Source organism: Sycon ciliatum, chromosome 2 (genome assembly GCF_964019385.1).
Source record: "Sycon ciliatum chromosome 2, ocSycCili1.1, whole genome shotgun sequence".
NCBI lineage: Eukaryota > Metazoa > Porifera > Calcarea > Leucosolenida > Sycettidae > Sycon > Sycon ciliatum.
Window position 1 is genome coordinate 6,211,008 of NC_088644.1, and position 16,216 is coordinate 6,227,223.

General features: G+C 47.3%; 1 protein-coding gene across 1 annotated transcript in view; it reads left to right on the forward strand.

The window, feature by feature from the left end:
- Positions 1-637: 637 nt before the first annotated feature.
- The window catches only part of LOC135808143 (uncharacterized), a 34,415-nt gene continuing 18,836 nt past the window's right edge, over positions 638-16,216 (forward strand). The window contains exons 1-6 of the mRNA XM_065321289.1: positions 638-2,322; positions 2,771-2,921; positions 3,316-3,498; positions 9,806-10,040; positions 12,613-12,832; positions 13,827-14,061. Coding sequence (XP_065177361.1) covers positions 638-2,322; positions 2,771-2,921; positions 3,316-3,498; positions 9,806-10,040; positions 12,613-12,832; positions 13,827-14,061 — 2,709 coding nt within the window. The remainder of the gene's footprint in view (positions 2,323-2,770; positions 2,922-3,315; positions 3,499-9,805; positions 10,041-12,612; positions 12,833-13,826; positions 14,062-16,216) is intronic.

Here is a 16,216-nt window from a genome sequence, read left to right on the forward strand (position 1 = left end):
TTTCGATAACTACCGGTACTTTATACCTGGCAGACTAATAATAATACTTAATAGTATTACAGAACGTGATCTGATGATGGTGTCGATCGCCTCGGGGTGTCATGAAAGCTTTCATGACTCTCTGGTCTACCATGGTACATGGTGTACATCTAGACGCCTCGAGGGATAACAACCATGACAACAGTGTCGACTGTACTGCACTGGCGCACGGCGTGAAAGCGGACGTCCGGACACTTCGCTTGAAATAATATCATACCAGAAGCTAGCTTGTTAGTATGCGTCACGCTCTACGCGATCAAGCGGAAAAAATTATCATCCCGCGATCCGCAGCACGACGAAACTAATGAGGAATGTTAGATAACACGATTTGGAAATTTGTGTCTGGAATCCAGACAACCGAGTTATGTTACTGCCGTCCTTGATTATGCGTACGCCTACTATACGGTACTCAATCATGCAGTAAATAATTGATTACAAGAAAGCGTCTTCCCAGCTGATCGCTTGCAGTTGCAGAAGGAAGAAACGTTCAACCGTCCTCCGCTCGGAGGTCCCGAAGACGTTTTTGTGTTTCTCTTCATTGTTACGAGGTGGGTGGTGGAGTGAGTTTGCATTGCATCTGAATTTTTGTGTAGACGCGATGTTAGATTACCGGCTGACACTGACAGTGGCAGGCTGCATCGCTGTGTTTTGTTCGAGCATCGCCTTGGGTAGCGTTGAACAGTGCGGAGAGGAGGAAATACACGGAACTCATCTACATACGTGCGAGAAATGGTTTTTCGTTCAAGTGGTCGGTGACCCGCAAGCGGATGAATCTTCCACAAAGCTGCCATGTGGAGAGGATGAGTTAGAGCCGTGTCCAACTTTGTTTGCTGCCCTCCATTCTGCCACTAAGTGGAAAAGGGCAACTGCTGACAATGACTGTCTCACTCACGCCTGGATCACAATTCTGCTGAAGGGAGATGTGAATTGCTCGGTACCTCTTCATGTACGCGTACTTGAAAAGGCGGAGCGTGCCTTTAAATTTAATATCAGTCGCGTTACTATCAGACCTGCGGACCGCACATTATGTCCCACAATTCGACTTACTACAGCATCCTCAAAGCCAGTGCCCCTGAAGTTTTCGAAAGCATCAGCAGTGCGCCTCAGTGGCCTTGAGTTTGTCTCAACGATCGTTTATCTTGTCATTCAAAAGGCTCGTCTGTTCCACGTTGACCGATGTAAGTTCTCCATCAAAGCAGAGTCCATGAATATGCTTAAGCATGTGACGTCTGTGACTTTCTCGTCCGATGTGTTCTTCACACATTGTGTGTTTGAGTTGATGGCCGGAGAGGCTCGACCAGTCATACCTGACGGTGCAAGTATTGTCAATTCCTGGATCAAGCCTGTGTTCAATGCAGTCATCTCGTCTACCACAACCGCTGGCATTATTTCTGACACGGACACATTCCGACAGTGGGCAGCTGGTGAGCCGGTAATTTGCCGGGCGTATGCCAAGGAAAAAGCCCACTCCGTGTGCGGAGCAGAGTCCAGCGAGAACTGCGCAGACAGCGGCAGCAGTGGCAGCAGTCGGTGGAATATGGCACTCGTAGTGTACGACTGCACCTTCCGCAACCTGGGCCGGCGCTTTGTCATGGATCGGCCGTATTTGGTGTCAACAGACCGCACCAAGGGGAGTGCGCTGACGATCTTCTTTGACTGTGAGGCAAGACATCGCACAGTTATCATCGATCAGTGTTTATTTGTGAACAACATGCACCTGCGGGACTCGCCTCTTATGCTCCAGTTCAACACGCATCATATACAGAACAATCCGCATTGCCGGAATGGATCTATAACCATGAACAACATGGTCTATGTTACAAACTCGGAGTTCCGAAATAACTCGGCCCTTTTGGGCGGTGCTGTATCCGTGATCATACTCGACCACTCCTATTTCAACAACGTGAAGTTTGAAAACAACACATTTGCTGACAACAAGGCCCGACAGCAGGGTGGTGCCGTTGCGGTCTACTTTGCCATTGTTACCGTTACAACGAACTGCTTCTGGGCAAGCAACAACAACACGTTCCTGAGGAATTCGGTCCTGTTTCCTGTAAACCCAGGTTCCGCTGTGTACGTGTATGCAGCCAGCGAGTCAATTACCTTCAACTACCAAACTTACTTCAGGGAGCAACAAGGTCTGAACACTAGTGAGGCCGATGGCTACTTGCGGCGCTGCCATAAAGAAACATCAGTCCTCATGGAGGACACCACTTTCACTGGCAATCTTGGCAATGGAGCATTTTTTGCTCGCAATGTAGATGCAATATTCCGCGGCAAAAGGTCAGGGCACTTTAGCTCACAGACACACTGCTAAAGACTATTTTTTTAAGTAAAAATTAGGAGAGATCTAGCCATGCATGTTTGTGGACAGAATTTTGCATCACGTAGGTTCTTGCTGCTCGGGGCTCTTGAATACAACATTCAGTATAAAATACCCATGTCTTCCCATAATACCACAAAGCAATCGTGAGACTCCGTTGCCAGGCCATAGCCGCTGGTTTTGAGCAACCCCAAATACCTTTCATCATCCCAGTATTCGAGTATACATTTGACCCCTGATATAACGAACACCATAATTGCAGGAGAATTAGTTCCTCGTAGCCAACTTCATATGTTCAACTGCCAGATGTGCAGCATTGATTCGTAGGCAATGATGCGTCAGTACCAGCAGAGACTAGAGCAAAACATGATTTGAGGTGTTGTTTTCCCGTCTATATCTTCCTTGTAGTGTGGTATCATCTAGCACCGGCACTGGTATAGTTGTGTCATGTGCTACACTGAAGTTCAGAGGAGGCCCAGTGAACATTGTAAACAACACAGGGAAGTTGGCAGGTGCATTCAAGGCAACTGAGTTTGCCCGTATCCTGTTTCAAGTGGAAGTAAGTGCTAGATTCTCCTGTTGCAAGCCGCGTCCCTATTTGTTTGGCAAAGAATACTGATCAACTTCAACAGGCTTATTGAAGGCGCACTATCCTCAGACTTTTCTGCGGCATTTTTAAAAGTAAGAAAATGAGTATTTTATACTCCGTTATGGTGTACACGAACAGCGGAAGATATATGCTACATACCAACAGCCCAATAAACTGTCTATGTTCAGTTTTGCAGTCAACTCACCTACACCTTGGTCTGCAGTGCCTAGTTCACGAAAAATCCAGTACTATGTCAATGTTTCGGGCTTCATGGCCATCGTCAAGAGATGCGAGCTCGCGTCTTGATTGGCATTCAACTGGCATTCAACTGTTAATCGATTTCATTTCTATGTCTCTTCTTCAGATGTCTCAAGTCACGATTGTGAACAATACAGCCGAAGATGGTGGCGCTGGTTTGTTGACTGCTGACCCAACATCTGGCAGTCCATCCTTCGACGAATCTCTGTACTACACTGGCAACACAGTGGATAACACCCACAGATGCCCAATGGAGTTCGAGGACAAGCTCACACTGCAGCAGGCAAAGGTAGAGGTGGCTGTGTAATTCCAATTCTAGCTTGACGCTGCTCCTGATCTTGAAGGACTTATCGTGACTTTATAGTGACATCATGGCAGGACTACATGTATAGCGATATCATGGCAACATCATGATGTTGATATTACAGGATCTAGAAACGAAATAGGTGGAAACCCTAGAGAAGTTACCTACATGTATGGGTACTTTCGTGGCTACAACGCCGCTCAATTGTAATGCAATCCGATCATGAGTCTAGTTTGTAATGCAATGCGATCATGGGAGTCTAGTTTGTAATGCAATCCGATCATGGGAGTCTAGTTTGCAATGCAATCCGATCATGGGAGTCTAGTTTGCAATGCAATCCAATCATGGGAGTCTAGTTTGCAATGCAATCCGATCATGGGAGTCTAGTTTGTAATGCAATCCGATTATGGGAGTCTAGTTTGCAATGCAATCCGATCATGGGAGTCTAGTTTGCAATGCAATCCGATCATGGGAGTCTAGTTTGTAATGCAATGCGATCATGGGAGTCTAGTTTGTAATGCAATCCGATCATGAGAGTCTAGTTTGCAATGCAATCCGATCATGGGAGTCTAGTTTGCAATGCAATCCGATCATGGGAGTCTAGTTTGTAATGCAATGCGATCATGGGAGTCTAGTTTGCAATGCAATGCGCCATTTCACAGCCCAGTGTTGACAGGTCGAGGGCTGCATAGTTCCTGGCGCACCCTTGACTTGCTCGATCGGATTTCATTGAGCCACACTGTATGTCGCAGCACGAAGAAGATGGACGTTCAAACCCTAACCGTGATAAATCGGGATCAGCTGCATCGCATGCTGATATATTCTGTAAACCTAACAAAGCATCTGGAAAAGAAGTAATTGAATACTGGTCACTTCCTAAAATGGCTGAAATCAGTTTCAGCAAAGAGGAAATGGAGAGGTAAGCAATGGCCTCGGCATCACAAGGTTACAAGTGCTCTCAACCTCTGGCCTTGTGCCATGCTCAAAGTTGTTTGTTGTTGTTGTTGTTGTTGTTGTTGTTGTTGTTGTTGTTTGAATTTGAATTCTTTATTCTCACGATGGCACCATCGCCAATAAGAGATTGTTGTTGTTGTTGTTGTTGTTGTTGTTGTTGTTGTTGTTGTTGTTGCTGTTGCTGTTGCTGTTGCTGTTGCTGTTGCTGTTGCTGTTGCTGTTGCTGTTGCTGTTGCTGTTGCTGTTGCTGTTGCTGTTGCTGTTGCTGTTGCTGTTGTTGTTGTTGTTGTTGTTGTTGTTGTTGTTGTTGTTGTTGTTGTTGTTGTTGTTACTTTATTTTACTTCACCAGAATTACAGGTACATGTAGTAACGGTTAGAATGCCTTCTCACTAGACCAGGTCTAGTTCTAACAAATGCTGAAGACAGAAGCTAATGAAAAACAAGAAATAGGAAAAGATGACAAAAACCTGTGTTTTATATTTTATGACGGTATTTTGTATGTGAGTGACAGTGATTACATGACAAGAGAAAGAAAAGAAAAAGAAAGAAAGGAAAGAGTAAGGAATAAACGAAGTAGATGTATGAAATAGACTAGAGAAGTTGAGGTATTTGAGGAGAAAAGTCAGTTTGTCGATTCCGGTGGACAGTTACTTCCTGTGCTGTCCATGTGTGGTACGTGTACTTAAGTTTTTAAATTACACTGGCGTCTAGATCCATATATTCCTGATGATAGCGCAAGCGTGAAACTTGGAGTTCCTTCAAATTTTCTTCCACCTTTCTTGCAAGGAAGCTCTGCCCTTTCGGCCATTGAGCACTTTGTGTGCAGATAGGACTTAGCCTACTGGGACGTCTTAATCTTCAGGCTGCATGTACATGTGGTGATCTATGTCCAGTGGACTGAGCCAAAAAAGAAAACTCTAACACAGCAATGATACAACCAAGTCCACTGGGTGTTCTCTGATGAGTGTTTTCTTAAATGTGTGTGTATTCGATATTTCTGAAGACTGTATTATTGTACCACAAGGAGCGTAACGATTCCACAAAAGGCGATCGTTCAAAGCAGGTAACAACAAAGAGCAAACTTAACTCAAAACCAAAACCAAACAACAACTGGACCAGCAAGCTCTGTTCTTGAACTAACTACAAATACATCAAAAACCAAGCAGCAAAATGCAAATCCGCACGCATGTTTGCCGGAACTGAACCTCCGTAGCGCAGCTGATCATTGCGGCTGCACGGGACGACCTTCCCGCCACAGTAAGTAGGGCAAAGAACTATGTATGGCACTAGCAATGAATGCATGCAGCACACCAGCAAGCTGTCCCTGCGCAGACGGCTAGTCTAGCGTGTGCAAGGATGAATAGCATGAGAACATGATATGACACATGACTCCTATGATGCATGCAATGTATACAACATACCCCCATCTTGAACAAACCAGGGGAGAGTGAAACTACACCAAAGGAAGACACTAGTATGTAGCACACAGCACATAGAGGAATAAGTGCCTAATGCTCTAGAAAGAAGCGAGAAAATGAGGTGACGAAAGTGTACTGTGTTACTAACTTACGTCTGTTCCATTAGTGTCTTACTGCAACTCATCCAAGTCGAGGGCTGACGACTGAGATACCGCAGTGGCTGCTTCAGTTGTCGGGATATCGAGCGGCACTAGGTATCGAACACCACGCCGATATTTCTTGCCGTTGACCTGGATGTCCACGACGCAAACAATGCTGTCCTAGCCAGGGAACGCGGCCTTCACGAGTCCTAGCGGCCATCTGTAGCGTGACAACGCATCGTCCATGACGAGGAAGACGTCTCCAATCTCGACCGTGCTCGATTGGCGGCGCCACTCAGTCATGATGTTCATAGCAGAGACCATTTCTCTTAGCCACCGCTTCCAAACATCTCTGAGGAGCTGCTGGATAACTTTCCAGCGATGGTATGGGTGAACTGGCGTCGACTCTGAGTTCGCCGCCGTCTCCAGAGCTGTTGCGACGTTGACATGACCCAGGACGAAGTGAAGTGGTGTGAGCGGCGTCAGGTCATCTGTATCAGCAGACATTACGGTTAGTGGACGCATGTTGAGCATGCCCTCAGCCTGTGTCACGCCAGTTTGCAGCTCCTCGTCGGTCAGGCTAGCCTTGTACAGGACTGACTGGAGTGCCTTTTTCAAGGCCCCGACCACCCTCTCAAATAATCCGCCGAAGTGCGGCCGAGCTCTTCCCCGCGGTGGTACAGGAGGTAGCGGCCATGGAGGTTTCCGTGGCGGCGGCAGAGGTGGCGGTGATCGCGGTGGATTAAACTGCCACCTGATGCCTTGCATCGCCAACCCAGCTGTGATTTTGGCTTGATCCAAATCCCTCAGCACTTCCCGCAGTTCACAATCGGTAGCAACGAAGTTAATGCCGTTGTCGGATAGGATCAGTGTTGGTCGACCTTGGCGATGGCACAACCTTGCCAAAGCCATCTCCATGCCCTCGACATCCAGAGAACGCACTACCTCCAGGTGGCACGCACGGGTCTGCAGGCATGAGAACGCGGCTATATGGTGCTTCTCTTGCGATCGTCTGCGTCCCATCTTGACCAGGAAAGGCCCAGCGTAGTCTACTCCAGTGTGAGCGAATGCCTGTAACGGTCCGCTTGTCCAGATGCTTGGGAAGTTCCCCATCTTGGGCTCAGCGGCACGTCTCCACAGCTTCTGGCAACGGACACAGCGGTGACGGTAGGATTTAACGACCTGGCGACCCTTGATGATCCAATACCGATCGGCCAGGTTAGAGAGCAGATGGTCTGTGCCTGCTCCGTGTTGACAGCGTTCATCCTCATGCCCAACAATTAGCTGAGTGACGCGATGATTGGCGGGCAGTATCACCGGGGACCGGAACTGGTCAGACAGGTGGTGTGAAGTCCGGAGCCGTCCACCAACTCGGAACAGCGGTGGGCCGTCAGTGTCCAGGAACGGCTGTAGCTTCGTTAGCGGTGCACTGGCTGGAAGAAGCTTCTTCTCCTTCAGCGTTGACACTACCTCTCCGTAGCACTGCCTCTGCGCATAGCTTATCCAGAGCCGCTCGGCGCCTTGGAGTTCTGTGACCGTCAATTCGGGAACCGAAACAGCCTTAGCACTCTTGAGAGATAATTGCACGGTAGCACCTGCGTTGCTGTCACACTGCTGAGGTCGGCCTCTGGTGTTATCAAGGAACCGTTTACACCAGGCTGTGACCCACAGAAGATAGCTCCAGGACGAGACGTTGTCTGGGTGCAGGCGGCACGTCGTCTGCTCTGCCTGGATCTGGCTAGTGAGAGTCATCGGGTGCGACCGCTGAAGCAGTGCCGGAAGAACCTGGGGCACTATGATGTCTTTGTTCGGCCATCGCTCCGGACGCTCTTGCAAGAACTCTGGGCCACTCCACTACTTGCCGTCATCCTGCAAGTGCGAGGCCGCAACTCCATGACTTGGTAGATCAGCCGGGTTCATTCGGCCGCTGACGTGCTCTTGCCTTCTGCTGCCGCTGCTGCTGCGCTCTTGCCTTCTGCTGCCGCTGCTGCTGCGCTCTTGCCTTCTGCTGCCGCTGCTGCTGCACTCTTGCCTTCTGCTGCCGCTGCTGCTGCGCTCTTGCCTTCTGCTGCCGCTGTGCTCACACGTTCTTCTGCCGCTGCTACTGGCACGGGACTCGGCTCTGTCGTAGATGTACGTCCATGACGCTCACTCAATCCACGCGCGATCCCGGCTGCATGTAGCGCTTCCATGGAAGCGGTTTCCTCTGCGATCAGGAGTTTTAGTTCCTCCGCTCGCCTATTCAATTTCGCTAAACTCAATTCGAGCTCCTCTTTATCTGACCTCTCAAACCCATATCGAGCCGAGTGCCAGCCTTTAGTCTTTCTTCCACTACGCCTCGGTCCGGAAGGCCGCAACTCACCCATCCTCGTGAGGTTATAAAATGAACCGCGACTAGATCCGGCTCGAAGGAACCTTATGTATTCGATATTTCTGAAGACTGTATTATTGTACCACAAGGAGCGTAACGATTCCACAAAAGGCGATCGTTCAAAGCAGGTAACAACAAAGAGCAAACTAAACTCAAAACCCAAACCAAACAACAACTGGACCAGCAAGCTCTTTCCTTGAACTAGCTACAAATACATCAAAAACCAAGCAGCAAAATGCAAATCCGCACGCATGTTTGCCGGAACTGAACCTCCGTAGCACACCTGATCATTGCGGCTGCACGGGACGACCTTCCTGCCACAGTGAGTAGGGCAAAGAACTATGTATGGAACTAGCAATGAATGCATGCATCACACCAGCAAGCTGTGCCTACGCAGACGTCTAGTCTAGCGTGTGCAAGGATGAATAGCATGAGAAACATGGTATGACACATGACTCCTATGATGCATGCAATGTATACAACAGTGTGTGTGTATTCGACAATTCGGTACAACATAGCCAGCAATCGCATGTCGTCTCGTACATTGAAAATCAACATAATTTTGCGAATCGACCTTTTTTTCAGGATCACTTTTCAACGAGGACGAAGCAAAGTCGGCCGAACGAAGCCTAGAGGAAGAAAATCACCCTCTCCACTTCACCATCACGATACTGACATAGATACGAGATGAAACAACTAAAAAATTCACAAGAAAACAGTACGACCATCATCGCGCTGACTTTGGTCTGACTTTCGTCTGAGAATTTCTATCACGATCAAAAATGTACGAGGAGCACTCAAAAATCAGCCACAGACGTACCTTTATCGCTCTCTACTCCTTTTTCAAGGCACAAAAGTCGACTCTCCACTTTCAAACCAGGAACCAGACATACCAGTGGTCCTTTTCAGCTGCTCCACGAGCGCAGGAAATGTTCACCAAGGGGCGCAGAGCAGCATCCATTCCAGAAAAATAGCTAAAATACGAGTGAGACTGCATGCCTGAGTACATGAGTACATGTATGAGTACATGCAGAAAATAGTCAATTTCAGCGTTTCTGCTCCAAACAGCAACTAGCTTCGACTAGAAACAAAGATTACACCAAAGGATCAAACAACAACCATTTTCTGCAGTTTTTTTGCAGATGGCTTCCTTGTCCTTGGCCCAGCACGCCAAAAATCACACCTCGGAGGAGTAAAAAAATTACAACTCTCAGATGTCCTTGATTGCTGGCCATGAGTCAAACGGCATCATTGCCCAATAATATGATAGTGATGGAAATTTAGCACAGAACTCTTGAGTATTAATAAAGAATGACTTGATTGGGCCATTGCTGTGTGAGAGTTACACGTGCGACATTCCAGTTCTCTTTTTTTCTTTTTCTTTTATTCCTTCGCTTCCTGTTTCCAGGCACTGCTGGATGAGAACAGCCAGGCAACAAAATGTCCTGCCATCTTGGTGTCTAGCTGGGAGAATTGTTTCCCTCAGTTCAATCCCCTAGACCACCCTGACCAATATCCTAATGCTAGTAAAGTGGCAGCGAACAAAACAACCAGGCCCTTCTGTCTGCCCTATGTTTCACCGATGTATAATTACAACTCAACTGCTCATCCAGAATGCAGCATCCACTTAAACATGCTACATGGTAAGTATCTTGATAGATATTGTCGATTGATCTGGGTACTAGACAAAGAGGAACATGTGACTTCGATAAGGCAGAAATTGGTGGACGATACATGTAACAAAGATGCAAAAACACTTCAAACTAGTTTTCGTACAACTCTCGTGAGGAAGAAACGTTGCAATGGAGAACACCAATGTGACAACGGGACTATTGTACTGAAGTAGTGAACTTCGAAAGTGAGAAATTAACAGCTTCAGCAACGCGTCAAGAACAACTAAGAAATAATAATATGAGCCGCAATCCGCGAAAACGACCCTCAGAGGTTTCGTAATTTTTCGAGAAAAAGGTCGATTTGTGACGTTCAACGATTTTTTTGATCGCGCTGTTTGCGAGTTCTTCTTGAACTCCTTGCTTGAAGTAATTTATTTTGAAGAAGTGGTGTCGAGTCGCGACTCGAGTGTTCCTCGATCGTGTTGCGATGGCTGCGGACGCCCGGCCAGAGCTGTTCGCAGAACACACACGGTAGTCATTGTGTACAGCTAGCTCGAGCCTGATGGGGAGTGTTTTTTCTTTTCTTTTTATTCTACAAAGAACACAAACCCGGCCCGAGACAAAAAATTAATAAGAACAAGAAAGATAACAAAGTTGCATGCAGGAAGAACGAAGAAACGACTAGAACACAGAAGTTGTGGGTTGACAGAGCAAACAACAACTAATGAGTTGGGGCTGACTACTAGTATCCACTGGCGCAGCTGTGTAGGTGGGGCGTTGTGGACTCCTCCGACCAGAGGTCTCGGTATCCTTGCACACAACGTGCACCAGGGGGGGGGGGGGGGGGGGTAAAAAAGAAAGAAATGAGAAAGAGTTAGGCCATCAGGTAGTATGCTAGTCTGTGGTGTACACGTCGACAGCAGTCCCACAAGTTTGCTCGAGGAGGTACTTGTACACTGCTACTTTGAAGCGTTGCAGCGCTGCCTTGGATGGGGGAGAGTTCAGGATGGCAGAGGGTAGAGCATTCCATGTTGTTAGTAGGCCGGACGGGAAGGAGTGGATGCTGAAGTAGCCGCTGAAGTTCAGAGTGAGGATGAGACGTTCTTTGTTTCTGACATCGATGTCGACAGTGCGGCGGAATCGCAGCCGCCATCTCCTGCTGCGATGCGGCTCAAGGTGGCCGATGACTTGTCAGAGTCGGAAGATAAGGAGTCATCACCTGAGATACATTCTGAGTCTGACGCTAGTGACGGCAGCGACGTCTTGTCTTCAGCTGTGGAGGAAGAAATGGAAGACGAGATTGCGGAACGACTCCACGCAGGCTGCAGCTGCGAATATGTCGATCATTTCTCCGCACTCATCAGCTATTCTTTGTCATTATAGCTGCTTACTGCACTAATACAAAGGTATTCAAGCTGCCCACCCACCTTAGAATGCTGAATATTCATTGTACACCTACATCGTAATACATGTACAACATTGCACCAATTTGGAGCACATCTTGTATATTGGTGTATACACCCGTTTTGAATCGTAATATGGAACTTTTTCTTGGCTAAGGTCCTTCAGTAGATGTGTTTCAACAAATTTCTAACCAAAAGGAATTTTGAAAATGTTGACCCTAAGGGCTGTTTTCGCTAGTTGAGGCCCAACATTATTATAACGCCTGGTGTGTGAACAAATTGCGCTATAGAATGAGGCCAAACACAGTACATGTACAACCAGCAAGCTACAGCGTGAACAAGAGCATGTGGCCATTACTGACCCGGCAAACATCACGCTACTACTTGAGAGATTTTGAATGAATAATACTGTCCTTCTGAACACACATATTTGGCCTATGGATGCATTGACACACAGCTTCTGACACCTGAAGCTGCAACTTGTAATCATGACAGGCACCGCACAGCACGGAAAAACTTGAATGCACCTTGTAACAATCAGGATTAGAAACAAGATGACTTACTTCCACAGAACACCCACCCACAATCACTTTGACGCACATTCTCACAATCGCTCTCACTCCACTCACTGCCAGAATCTCTGTTAGCGGCACTTTCTCTCTGCCGCCTCTCCTTCTCCACATCCATCCCGTCTATGTCTCTCACCTTCGTTTGCAAACTCCATTCACATCTTCTTTGGCTGCTGCGTCCCTTGCCGTTGAAATATGTCATAATTGTAGTGAGCTGTCATTCTTCTTGGTCTAGCCGCTCATGTTGTGGCAGGATCCCTTGCTGGTACTGATGAAGTAGGTGATATGATTGATGTTGTGATGTCTTATCCACCGCCTGTTTTTCACCATAGCCTGTATTTGGTTTGCCAGTGGCTGTTAGAGAAGATTCGGACCCTGCGACAAAACATTTGGTGGCAACAAATTCAGCCAAGCAGGCATGTGCAAGCTACGTGAAAGTAGCTTGCACATGCCTGCTTGTCTAAGAAGAGAATTACCTGGCCCATATACCCTTAGTTAATGGCTGCACAGTGCTTGCCAAATGGCTGTTCTGTGTCATCCACCTGAGTGTGGTGAAGATGCTCTTGACAACATGTGCTTAGTGTATGATGGATTTACTCTCTGTGTATTTGTCGCTGTTTATGCACGTAGGTGTTGATATCTTTCACCAAGATGATATTTGCTACAGCTCGTGTAACGACATGCATGTCATCAACAAGCCAGACATGTTCAGCACACGAGTAAAGACACAAGGCGCTTGGCTTGTGTTTAATTCCACCACCACGGCCTGCTATCGGAAGTTTCGCGGAAGGGTTTACTATTACCGCAAGAACTGCACCCGTGAGACCCTGACCAAACACATGATGCATAGGTGAGATAAATAATTATTAATACATGCGTATTGCATACCAAGAACCCTGGGTATGTTTGGATGAGCTGTAGCGAGTTTACAAGATGTATATTGATGTCTATGTGTTTTCAATGAATTCTTGCCTCCTCGTCGATTGTTCAAATTCAATTTTGATTCAAATATTCTTTTAAAAAGGAATATTTGGCTATCTGTCTGTTATCAACAGTTTTTTTGCAATTGGTGATCTCCTTTATACAGCTGTTACATTCTATCACCATGACAACAGGTGGATGCTTGTTCATTTTTTCTGTTTTAATTGCTGGTTAAAAGGGCGGCAGGCACATGACATGCCATGTATTTGTGGGTGGTCAGTACAGTCAAAGCTTTCTGATCACCCTAAGCTATTCTGTTTTCTGTTCGACCCTCTTTGAAGTTGTACATTGTACTGTTGAGGCAACGAACTAAAATGAATCAAAAAGAAAACAAAACAAAAGCGCACTCAGCTGTACGAAGTCATCTACATTGGTAGTATTCCTCTGTATGATCATCTGTATGGTCATCTCTTTAATCATATGTTTGCTATGCTCAAATACCGTACATACAATCATGACATAATCATTGTAGTGTGTACAGTGCTACTGTCGGTTGGCGAAGAACTGCGGGGGGGGGGGGGGGGGGGAGGGGGGGGGGGTCAGCCTCCTAGCCTAGACCGTTCTTATTTTCATGTATTACAGTCTATGCACAGTTCAGTCATCGTGTATACATTGGTATGCTGTGCTTGGTAAAATTCTAGTCTGAGCGTTTTCTGGTGCTCCACAGTACTGTAGTGAAGCTGAACTCGCCTCTATCTTGCAAAATGGAACATACACTTGCCCTTTTCTGCTGCAATCTATTTGTATTATGGCTGAAGCAGCCTGGGATTTGTGTGGCTAGCATGCAGTGGCAGCGGAGAAATGTCGTTTATCGGCGGTGCATTGAGAATTGCTTCCCTCCTCATTTCCTGACATGTGAACAGACTAGAGGATCAAGACCTGCCGTGGACGGACTGCGCGCTTTTTCGTCAGGTCCTCATGCATTTGCGGTACAAGTCATCGTTCGCACCTGTCTTACCTGGACTCAAGTTTGTGCTAGTGCCATGGGGTGGTACACGACATGGTTGGATGAGTTACATGGAGCAACACCTGAAGGCCAGAGCACGAGAGGATGACGGATTGCTCGAGGAACATGCACTGGCATCTTGCTTCTTCACGGTGAGTTTATCATCATTAGTCAGGACCGATATTCTAGATACTTGACTATAAGACTCAGACTCAAGACTCTACTGGAGCAGAACCCTATACTATACAATACTGGACAAGATGGGGCGGCTGAAGCAACTTACATGTACATATTGTAATATACTAATCCGTTGATCCCCGAGCTGCAGAGAGTGCTCAATGCCAGAGACAGAGCTTAGTACATGGCAGACTCAGCGGAGGACGTTCAGGTTGGCTGTAACTCTGAGTTTCATGCCGCTAGGCAATCGTCAGACAACTGATACTCGGATCTACCCAGCAGCATGCTTACTATATTATGTCCATTACAAGCGCAGCCTCTTGTAACTGTTAGATGCCCAGTCTCTATCATAAGCACACTCCAAGAGGGTTTCGAAGATATACAGGCGCAGTCTCCAATATAAGCGTATGGCTTATAATGGAGAACTGTATGGATCATGTCCATGCGTGTTTGACGTCCACAGTCACATGATCACATACACACATGTTATGGCGCAAGTCTGTGATCCCTGAGATAAAAATGTACAGACTCAGTGTACAAAACTGTCCGCAAAACTGCATTCACGGTACCTGGTGGGAAATTTTGTGCTACTGGTACTTCAAAGTGTAAGAAAATACTTGTACCGGATTGTTGAAAAATTATAAGCCCAGTCTCTAGACTCTAGTAGAAGCCCAGTCTCCAATGTAAGACCAGGGTCAGGATTGGTTGAAAAATATATAAACCCAGGGCTTATAATGGAGATAATACGGTATATACACATAGTGGAAGTGCCAGGAGGGAGGCGGGCAACAGGCAGGTGTGACCATAAAAGCGCGGACAGAGGCGATGGGGAGGCAGTGTGTACAGCAGATGGGTGGAGGTGCCAGGAGGATGGCGGGCAATGGGCCAGGGAGATCGCTAGGGGGTCTTTGGGTGACGGGCAGGCATGAGCAGAGTGGCATAGCCAACAACAGAGGATTGTGTTATTAATTGATATTGGGGTGCTCATGCAAAGTGCAGCACAGTACTTGGTCAGTACGACACTGAAGAAACTCCTGCTCAACAAGTGGTCTGAGATGATCTCGAAATGCAGGCATCAGAACAAGTTCTGCCTCGCAAATTTCACACCTATCAAATGAACAATTAATAACACAATCCCCTATTGTTGCCTATGCCACTCTGCTCATGCCTCCCCGTCGCCCAAAGACCCCCTAGCGATCTCACTGGCCCATTGTCCGCCATCCTCCTGGCACCCCCACCCATCTGCTGTACACTGCCTCCCCGGCATCGCCTCTGTCCGCACTTTCATGCTCACACCTGCCCGTTGCCCGCCACCCTCCTGGCACTTCCACTTGCCTGTTGCCTCTTCTACTGTCCTAGCGCCCTGACCCGTGCCATCTTTCTCCCCATACCTTACATCAGATTTAGCGCTCAATTTGTTTATGCCTGTGGCCCTATGTGTTTATCAGCACACTGCTGCGTAGATCTGAGTATCAGTTGTCTGATGAATGCCTAGCGGCATGAAACTCAGAGTTACAGCCAACCTGAACGTCCCCGCTGTGTCGGCTATGTACTGTAATGTCGCTGTTGATGCCCAATGCTGTAGACAGCAATCTGTTTCGGCCATAAAGGCCTCATCAGTACAGCTACGAGCTAAATAGGCCGATCTACCAGCCATGGTGCAAAGGAGGCACCACCGACATTACGATAGCTCGTGGCTCTAGCACCAGAGTGCTCAAACTTCGAAAAGTAGCTGGCAATGCTTGATGCAGCAGCACTAGAGCAGCCTACCGAGGGTGCTCAACAAGACGAAAGCCGAGGAGTGCAATACCCAATGCTGTAGACAGCAAGCTGTTTCGGCCATAAAGGCCTCATCTGTACAGCTACGAGCTAAATAGGCCGAGTTACCAGCCATGGTGCAAAGGAGGCACCACAGATATTAACGAGACCTCGGTCCTACCGGTAGGACCATCATACAGAGGCATGCTGCACGGTCTCTGTTTTAAAAGGTAGCGTACACATGAAAAACTCGGAAAAATTGAAAGTTGTCCGATCAGGTCGAACGATAGCTCAAACGAAAGGTGTTGATCCGTAGAATACGCGTGTAAATTTTTTTGGATTAGGATCAACGAAACAGGAGATATGCGCGCT